The sequence below is a fragment of the Lycium barbarum genome, chromosome 11 (genome assembly GCF_019175385.1).
Source record: "Lycium barbarum isolate Lr01 chromosome 11, ASM1917538v2, whole genome shotgun sequence".
NCBI lineage: Eukaryota > Viridiplantae > Streptophyta > Magnoliopsida > Solanales > Solanaceae > Lycium > Lycium barbarum.
In genome coordinates, this window is record NC_083347.1 from 112,331,978 (window position 1) to 112,342,178 (window position 10,201).

Below are 10,201 nucleotides of genomic sequence, written 5' to 3' on the forward strand. Positions count from 1 at the left end.
TTACCTAAATTCGGGTAAACAAATTTAAAGGACTAAAACTACTCAAGTGATATTTTCAACCTACTACATGAAATTAGTGCGTTTCATGCACACCTAAACTATCTTTTATAATTTCATAGTTGGATAGATCAGACTTTTCTAGACGTTGACGTTATAGCCATGCATAGTGATTTTCAATTGTATTTCTCCTCCTCATGTTTGAATTAATGACATGGTATTTTATTCACATTATATAGACATGAAATGGCTTGCACAAGCAATGACTTGGTCCAAATTAATTCAATTTGGTTGACTTACAATAATGCTTCTATTTTGCTCCCCTAAATTCAACTACCTTTTTATGCCATGTGAAAGACAATAAGTCAAAGTCTCCATTAAAGCTTTGGCTGGCAAACACAAGAGCTAGCTAGACTCCTTGGCTAGTCTACAAAGTGGCTACATTTCAAAATGGCAACAAAATTGAGGGTTTGCTCATTCAAACTCTAGGTAGCTCAGATCAAAACTCAATGTCAACTCATCATTAAACAGCAAATCCTCCTTATATAACATGCACATATAAATACATGAGTCCAAATTCCGTATAGCAATGGGCAATTCGCACGAATGCCCTTATTTTGGGGTGGTCTTTAATTTTTGTCCCTCAAATTGGTGGTCTTTAATTTTTATCCTTCACTTAATACCATGAGGTTTGGGGTTCGAACTCCGGCTCAATTAAAAAAAAAATGCAAGGCAGAGTTTTGTAACAAAGTTAGGCCTGCAGGCAGAATTTTGCCTTATTCAATTCCGCAATCACTCAACTAACCAAGAGATGCTAACAATGAGATGATGAATTATCATTTAGTTGCATGAATGTTCGTATCTGTAGCTTCATGACGATATATCAAGCACTGCATCTTATGAATTTCAGAGAACCCAGACCTCAAAGTCACGACTAGCCACATAAATAGGAACAGAGGGCTGGACATTGTTAGTCCAATCGCGAGGCAGAATTTTACCTTCAGGCAGAGTTTTGAAAGGAAAATTCTACTTTGCAAATTCAAATCTCTGCCTTGCAAAATTCCTTCTTTTTTTTACTGAACTAGGGTTTAAACCCAAAACCTCGGGATATTAAGCGAAGGACAAAAATTAAAGACCACCAATTTGAGGGGCAAAATTAAAGACCAGCCCAAAAGAAGGGTAATCCGCGCAAAAAAATGTATAGCAATTTGCACATATAATAGATATTGTCTTCTGGGCAGAATTAACCTGTTGCAATGTATACCAAAGTTTATGCACTCAATTGCTACGTAAGTCGACATAACAATTTTACGTGCACGAGTACGATTCACAACTGCAATTTGCACATGTAAAGATTCTTTGGGTCACTATTACCTTGTTGCGATGTATACTATTTTTTCTGCACCTAACTTCTACAAAGTTCACACAGATTCTGAGAGTGGAAATTTAGTGTTCTTCCATTTGCAAGCTGACAAATTCAGTTATATGTAATTCAGCTACAGCTACAGCTACAGCTCAGTCACCTGTTTAATTGTACAAAAGAGAAGGATTACACCAAATTTTCCGTAATTGACACCTTTTAGCAGTGTAGATAGTCAAACGATGCCCACTTCTTGCAAACTAGAACTCATAAAATTTACGAACTCGTTGTCCTCAGGAAGGAGGCTGAGTATCCTCCGATACCGCTCAGGACCTAACCTTACAAAACCCCGGGTCCCCTCCTTGAAGAGCCCAGTCTTGCCCCAACCAAAACTCTCCCCCATGAACCTCCTCCGGTCTATCCCACACTTGATTCCCAGAAAAGGCCATATTCGTTTATAAATTTCTCCATGCAGTAGTACCCCACCCAACATTTGAAAATCCTGAACTGATCAGCCCAAAATCGTGTTTCTCTGAGCTGTCCCACGGCCAGTGCTCATAGCTTCCTATTTAGTACTACTCCTATTAACTGCTGAGAAATTCAGTGTATTGACTCCTACAAGATGCAGCAATATTGAAACCAGGTTCCTCTCGGGTAAAGGAAACATCAGCTGACTTGGTTTCTTCCCCAGTCCTTGTTGGAGAATTCGAATCAGACCTTTTTAAAGTGTCAAAAACATCCGCTTGAGATGCCCCAACTAGCTGTAGATTAGCCTACTTAGATTCTCCTTCGTTGTTCATTAGATGAATTTCCATCAGACCTTTTTAAAGGGTCAAATGCATCAGCTTGAGATGGCCCAACTAGCTCATCTGCCACAGGTGATTGACAAGGCAGCTTTATATCTCCATTTGAGCTCAAGCCGTCACTTTTTGCAGGATCACGCGTAGGACTCAAGTCCTCAAACAGAGCTAAAATAAAGTTTTTGTAACCTGGTATCATCTGCTCACTAAACCTCATTGCTGAAGTAGGTGAACCCATATCACTTTGAGTTTGAGATTCCATTGCATCAACTTCTGCCAATAGATCTGACACCGACTCTTCAGCCAAAGTGCTGAACTCAATAGGCTCATTAACAGTAGCCTGCCAGGTTGATAAGTTTGACATCTGAAGAGATGTAGAAGTATGATCAAGTTGATCTGCAATCGGAGTGGCCGTGCGTGTGGCAACATGATCACTCACTGCTTCAGCTGGCTTCAACGAAGAAATGGAGACAAGACTTGAATCCCATTCTTCAGCAGATGGTTCAACAGTAGTTGGTGAATTTCCATCCTGTTCATCAGCTAGACTAGAATCACTACTCCAGCTACGGCCCGAATCCTGCACAGAAAGCTTAGAAGGAGCAGATTCTTTGTTTCCAGCTGGCTCCTGTCCAACTTTAGCTTCACCATAGGACTTTGGATTAGAACTAGACCAATCTTGGATATCTGAAGCACGAAGAGGAACACCTGAACTCAAAGAAAGCAGCTTTTCAGCAGCCTGAGCTTCAATATCGTCGTAGGTTGTTTTTTTGGCAGGACTTGGCCGATCTGGAAGATTCATGTTATCTTTCTGCTCAAATGAATCTTTTGAATTGGTACCTGAAGGAAGACCATTGTCCAAGTTAATCGAAATTCTGCTACCGATTGAGGACCCCCAATTCTGTCCAGAAGACTGTCCTACATAACTCTGGTTGTTAGGTTGGTTATTACGACTGTTACTATCACTATTCAGGGATTTTACTTGACCTGTGGCAATGCAAAGCTCCACATTTTCATGACCTCTTTCCTTACTTGGAAGAGCTACATGTACCTCCCCATGATGGGACGAAGGGTCTGGGCCACACAGTTGGAGTTTGTCTGAATAAGAATTACTTCCATTCATCAAGTCCAAAAATTTTGGCAAAGGAGCAGACAGCCCATCCATCCTTACATTCTCAGCATTTCCATTTGAATCTTTACTTGCACAGTGGTGGCAAGGTACCTCCATTTCTCTGCATTCTCTTCCTGTTGCAGGAGAACTTCCACACCCAGCACCATTTCTGTCATCAGAGGCAGGTCGAGGCTCCTGAGACTGGCTTCTTGTCTTTCCATGAACTGGAGGGGCTTTACGGAACAGCCCATTTAGTGCATCATTTAAAAGTACTGCGTCATGATACTCATCATTTGTCCATATCCGCATATCAAGTGGGAAAAGCCCCAATTTACTCCATTTCCTCAATTGCGTCATTGAAAATGATCCTTGCGTTTTACCATTAGGGTCACGGTAATGCCACACTTCATCTGTTTCACTGATATTAGCGGATGCTGAGTTCGCTGTTGAGAGACTTGCAATTGAAGTTTCGGATCCAGACCCATCCACAGCCTGGTCAACAATAGCTCGATTTCCTAGCTTCTCCAAGACATTAGTTCCATGAGCCGCTGTTTTCTCATTCATTTTGCACTGAGCCATGATAGATCCCTCTCCTTTAGCTGGATAAGCACAACAAAGTTTCTAATTAGGTCATAGCGAGTTAACTTCAAAAAGTTACTGGTAAAATTAACAACTTACCATTTGCAACATAATGACCATATGTCAGTTCCTGTATCCTATCTGATTCTTTCTCGGGATTTTTAGCTTGAATGAGTTCACTTACTGTTAGTGATAGCTTGTCTCTCAAGTATACCCAATACAACTTGAAAAGATACTCCCAGCTGCCTTTGTCATCAAAATCTACTTGAACCTAAACGGGTTTTTCGTACATACAGAAATTTAAATCACAAGAAATTGTCAAAACCAATCCTAACATTATTTATTTATTTGCAGAAATAAGGAAAATTGAACTAGATAGTTATCAGATTTTTTTGAGAATGAACACTAGATAGTTATCATATTCTGCATAAAGAATCAAATTAAGTGATTTCTTACTCTATGGAAAGACTTATTAGTAAATATCTAAATTGCACGGGCTCTTCGTCTTTTATGTGTCGGGACGAGTGCGGGTGCGGGTCCAGGATACGTCTCGCATACGGTCAACCAACTTCGGATTCTTTGACCGGAGTCCATGGACAAATTTGGGGGGGAAATTGAGATTTTTGATTTCTCAAAATGAAAGATAAAGCAGATTTAAGACATGGGAAATTGCATACCTTCAATATTATAGTCCTTTTGTCTCTCATATTCGTCGCTTCATGTTTCAGACCAAACACAGAGAAACCAAAAATTCAAGGGGTCGTGTTCTTTATAGCTCTATTTTTATAATTTTGAATTTTTCTTAGCCGAATCCCCACACCCGTATCCATACCAGGATCCACACCCCCGAATCTTAAAATTTAGATTTTGCCAAATCCAACAATCGAACCCATACCCGTATCAAATACCCGCACCCGAGTCCGAGCAACTTAGGTAAATATTGCAAGACGGGACAAAAATGATATTCCCTCCATTCAATTTGTTTGATTGGGCATGGAGTGTAAGAAAGTAAAAAAGGCTTTTGAATCTTGTGGTCTTAAACTAAGGCCCCGTTTGTCCATAGATACCAAAAAAAATTCACTGTTTTTTTTGGAATTTTGGAGTTGGAGTGTTGTGTTTGGCCATAGTTTTTGGTGAAATGTAGTTGTAAAAAAGTGGAAAAAAATTGAAAAACAAGTTTTTTGAGTTTTTGGTATTCCGGAATACAACTTCAAGTTGTATTCGGAATTTTCATGGCCAAACGCTGATTCCGGAAAAAAGTGAATAATTTTTATGGCCAAACGGCACCTAAAGATATGTATAATGTACCAAAATGTCCTTTAATCTTGTGGTTTTAAACGTGCCATGTGGGATGTTGAAATTAGAGTTGCCAAATTAGGACAGAGGCATTCTTTTAAAAACAGACTGAACAAGAAAGTAAGACAAGCAAATTCAAACGAAGGCAGTAACGAAAAGAGCCAAAATCAGTAATTTAGAACTGATAACCAGATCCAGTTCCTGAAGACTACAACTCTTCCTTTTCATAAGAGGACACACCAATCATACTTTGGAAGTAACTTACTCAAAAATATATGGAATTGCAATGAAATTATTACATGGAAAACTAGAAAACTGTCAATATCATGGTGCATATGTATACCTTTTCGTTGTTCCCTTGGTCTTTATTCTCAATCAGCATGATAGTTCTCATGCACATTGAGCAAAAGCCTTTTTTTCCTCGAACACGGAAGTAATCAGCATTTTTTGTACATCCCTTGCACAATGAGAATGTACAAGTATAGCACATATAGTGGGAAGCCTTCTCACACACACTACAAATATGCCAACCTGAAAACAGAAACAATTTCGCAATGGTAACTTCACGCAACTACAAGAATCTTCAAGATTTACAGCTCATGAATCTTTTTTTTTTAAATGAAAAAACTTAATAGTTTGTGATTCTCGTTAGACAATGTTGGAAAGGAACAAAGAATTGATTTCATGTACCATATCGAAAAAAGAACGTCTCTTTTGAAGTTTAAACTAACAGATATTTGTGCACACAAATCAAATGGAGGCACCAGGTAATGAATTGGGTTGCACAAATCAAATGGAGGCACCAGTCCCAAGAGACTTCTTGCTTACAACAAAACATGTCCAAAAACGGTGATTTGTTTATTCTCTCTTAAACACCTCCATCCATTAATATTTCTTTTATGGTCAAGAATCAATTAACGAATTTAAAGTTAAGTTGTAGAATATTCTTCGATTCAAGTGTAACTTCTGGTGGTAATAAATACTTAAAATTGGACTTCATAGTCTCTCTCTACTCGGCAAAGTTATTAAATATGATTAAAAAAGTATTTTGGGTAAAATATCATTTTAAAAATTAATCTAGTAATAATAACTAGCAATTTTTATAACTGAGAAATCTACGAGTATCATAAACGCATTGTCCGAAATTCAATGCATAAGGACTTGCACATTCTTTTGATATAGAGTATGTATTTTATAACCTTATTACGTTCAACATGTTATTGAGTTGAATTGGAACCTTTTCTGCTTTATATTTGTTAAGTTTGACTTTTTCGTTTCGTACCTTCCTTTTTCTCAGTTTTATCCTACGAACGACAAAATACTTGTAAATGAATCTCAATTTTGAGGAACCCATTCATCGATTTTTATTATTTACTTCTTTAAAGTTTGAAACTTCTGGCTACGCCACTGGCAGCAGCTGCCTATCAATCCTAACCTAGTTGGAGTCAGCTGTACGAAGTCTCCAAGTCTATTATGCTCTATTGACGGGGAAAATCCCACAACAAGAACAACTACACTTCAATCCCAAACTACTCGGGCCAGCTATACGAATTCTCTGTACTCATTCTGCTCTAGTAACAAAAACTCCCGTGAATAAACTAAAACTATAAAAATGGGAAAAAAGCTAATAACCAGCAATATAAAGTAAATATGTTCTTTTGAGTTCGTGAGAAAGGGGGAACATACCACAGAACCATTTAGCATTGTTGCTGAAAAATTCCTCGTCCCGCTTAATACAAGATGGATGGTATGCCTTCGGACAACCCCTAACCATTCAGAATACAATTTGGAACAGATTAGGAAATCTACAAGTATTACTTACCAACCTTTAGCTGAAATAGTAAACTAGCATCCAGAACAAATGAAAAGCTACAAATAGGAAAATCAATCAACTGAGCCTAAATCCCAAACTAATAGTGATCTGCCACACAAATCCTTCAAATCAATTTTACTCAATTTAAAGTCTTAGAAGTGGAAATGAAGGCACAATTAGAAACTAATTTGTGTGGAAAAGGACAAAACACAAGATTAACTCACTTGTAGCCATTCAGAATACAATTTGGAACAAATTAGGAAACCTATACTACTACTCCCTCCGGATCAAAAAAAGAGTCCACTTAGCCATTTGCACACCCCTTAAGAAAATACTAACTCCTAGACAAAAATAGGTAATTTGACTAAACTACCCCTAATTAAATAGTCATTGGGATTTGATCATACAACGCTTAATAGGGGCAAATATGGAAAAACAAGGTCAATTCTTTCTTGATTTGCTAAGTGGACTCTTTTTTTTTATCCAAGAAAAAAAGGCTGAGTGGACTCTTTTTTTTATCCGGAGGGAGTACTACTTATCAACCTTTACCAGAAAGTATAGTAAACTAGCATCCAAAACAAATTAAAGAGCTACAAATAGGAAAATCAATCAACTGCACCTCAATCCGAACTAATTGTGAGCGGCTATACAAATCATCTATATCACTTTGCTCAATTTAAAGGCTTAAAAGTGGAAATGAAGTCAAATTAGAACTTAATTTGTGCGAAAAACGACAAAAAACACACGATTAACTCACTTGCAATTGCATAATACAAGAGAACATCCTCTACATCAAATTTGCTCAATTTAAAGCCTTAAGATGGAAATGAAATCAAAATTAGAACTTAATTTGTGCACAAAAAGGACAAAAACACATGATTAACTCAATTTTGCTCAATTTAAAGGCTTAAAAGTAAAAAAGTGAAGGCAAAATAGTAACTATATTACTTCTAAACCTTTAGCACAGAAAGTCTAGTAAACTAGAATCCAGAAAACAAATTAAAGAGCTACAAATAGGAAAATCAATCAATTGTGCCTCAATCCAAAACTAATTGCTCAATTTTTCTCAATTTTAAGACTTAAAAGTGGAAATGAAGTCAAAATTAGAAACTTAATTCGTGTGAAAAAGGTAAAAAAAAAACACGATTTAACTCACTTGCTGTCGCATAGTGCAAGAGAACAACCATCGAAACATGGAAATGAAATCTATATGGTACGAGAGAACCAAAACTAATCCCGATTGGCCATACAAATCCTCTATATAAATGTTGCTCAATTCAAAGGCTTAGAACTGGAAATGAAGGCAAAAAAGGAAAAAGAAAAAAAAATCACACGATTAACTCACTATACAAATCATATACATCAATTTTACTCAAATTCAAGGCTTAAAACCATAAATGAAGTCAAAATTAGATACTAATTTGTGTGAAAAAGGACAAAAACACACAATTAACTCACTATACAAAATACTCTATATCAATTTTGCTCAAAATAAGCACTTTGATGAAGATTTATAGCATCAATAAAGTAAATAAAGATTAAGATTTTACAAACACGGGCTTATCATATAGCTACACTCACTTGCGATCGATTAACTCAATTTTACTCAATATAAAGACTTAAAAGTTAAAATGTAGACTAATTAGTGCGAAAAAATGACAAAAACACCCGATTAAAAGCTACAAATAGGAAAATCAATCAACTGAACTTCAATTAGAACTTAATTTGCTTAAAAAGGGACAAAAACAAACGATCTCACTCACTATACAAATCTTCTATATCAATTTTGCTCAATTTAAAGTCTTAAAAGTAGAAATGAATGCAAAATTAGAAATTAATTTGCTTAAAAATGGACAAAAACAACACAGGATTAACTCTTTAGCTCAATTTAAAGGCTAAAAGTGTAAATGAAGGCAAAATCAAAAAACACACGATTTAACTCACTAATACAAATCTTCTATATCAAATTTTGCAAAAGTTAAAGTCTAAAAGTAGAAATGAAGGCTAAAACAAAACTTAATTTGTGCGAAAATGGACAAAAACAACACAGGATTAACTTTTTAGCTCAATTTAAAGGCTAAAAGTGTAAACGAAGGCTAAATTGAAAAAACAAACGATTTAACTCACTATACAAATCTTCTATATCAAATTTTGAATGCAAAATTAGAACTTAATCTGTGCGAAAATGCACAAAAACAACAGAGGATTAATTCTTTAGCTCAATTTAAAGGCTAAAAGTGTAAATGAAGGCAAAATCAAAAAACACACAATTTAACTCACTAATACAAATCTTCTATATCAAATTTTGCAAAATTTAAAAATTAGTAATGAATGCAAGATGAGAACTTAATTTGCTTAAAAATGGACATAATAAACACAGGATTAACTCTTTTAACTCAATTTAAAGGCTAAAAGTGTAAATGAAGACAAAATTAAAAAAAACAAACGATTTCACTCACTATACAAAATCTTCTATATCAAATTTTGAATGCAAAATTAGAACTTAATCTGTGCGAGAATGGACAAAAACACAGGATTAACTCTTTAGCTCAATTTAATGGCTAAAAGTGTAAATGAACGATTTAACTCACTTGCGATCGCATAATACAAGCGAACCACCATCGAAACATATAAAACAAACATCTTCTTCCTCATCCTCCTCCACTACTCGCTGTACCTTCACCGCCTGTACACGTGGCGGCTTCACTGCCTGTCCACGTGGCGGCCGCCCTCTCTTCCTCTTCTCAGCGCCGGCGACGATCATCGCATAATCTCCGGCAACGATCGGCTGAGATTCATCCATATCTACTACAAAAATTTATTTTTATTTAATTTAATTTTCAGTTTTTTTTTTTTTTTGGTAGGGTGGGGGGGGGGGGGGGGGAAGATATTTATTGAAACCCTATTACATAGAACGTGAAGTTGTCAGAGGGGGGCGAGGAGGGGAGGGGTTAAGCACATTATGGAGCATATTTCGTCATTATAGACTGTTTTCAATGTTGTACGACTCTTTGTGAGTGTGTGTGTACCCACAAAAGGGTGACTTTTACTTTAGTGTTGAACAGTTGGTAAAAGAAAGAAAAAAAAAAAATTGTGAACCAAAGACCGACAAAAGCCAAAACACATGTGTTTGGTTTGTGGGAATCGAGGATACACAAATCCCCCGGTCCCCTTTTTCCGAAATTAAAAAGTTACTATTGAAGCCTTGTTTGATGGGACTTAATTTGTATTTAAATGGTCACACTTTA

General features: G+C 36.4%; 1 protein-coding gene across 1 annotated transcript; it reads right to left on the reverse strand.

Moving 5' to 3' along the window:
- Nucleotides 1-1,367: 1,367 nt before the first annotated feature.
- Nucleotides 1,368-9,834, reverse strand: LOC132620379 (zinc finger CCCH domain-containing protein 44-like). Its single transcript, XM_060335041.1, has 5 exons — nt 9,545-9,834; nt 6,827-6,906; nt 5,484-5,671; nt 3,944-4,115; nt 1,368-3,864 (listed from the first exon to the last, which is right to left on the reverse strand). Exons 1-5 carry the CDS (start codon nt 9,754-9,756, stop codon nt 2,135-2,137), a joined length of 2,382 nt encoding a protein of 793 aa, XP_060191024.1. The 5' UTR covers nt 9,757-9,834; the 3' UTR covers nt 1,368-2,134.
- Nucleotides 9,835-10,201: the final 367 nt, after the last annotated feature.

Excerpts from the sequence above, each read along its gene's own strand:
- LOC132620379 (XM_060335041.1), bottom strand. The coding sequence starts at position 9,756 with ATGGATGAATCTCAGCCGATCGTTGCCGGAGATTATGCGATGATCGTC. Across the intron at positions 5,672-6,826 it reads CAATGCTAAATGGTTCTGTG|GTTGGCATATTTGTAGTGTG; the intron begins GTATGTTCCCCC and ends TTCTGTTTTCAG. Across the intron at positions 3,865-3,943 it reads TGGTCATTATGTTGCAAATG|CTAAAGGAGAGGGATCTATC; the intron begins GTAAGTTGTTAA and ends GTGCTTATCCAG.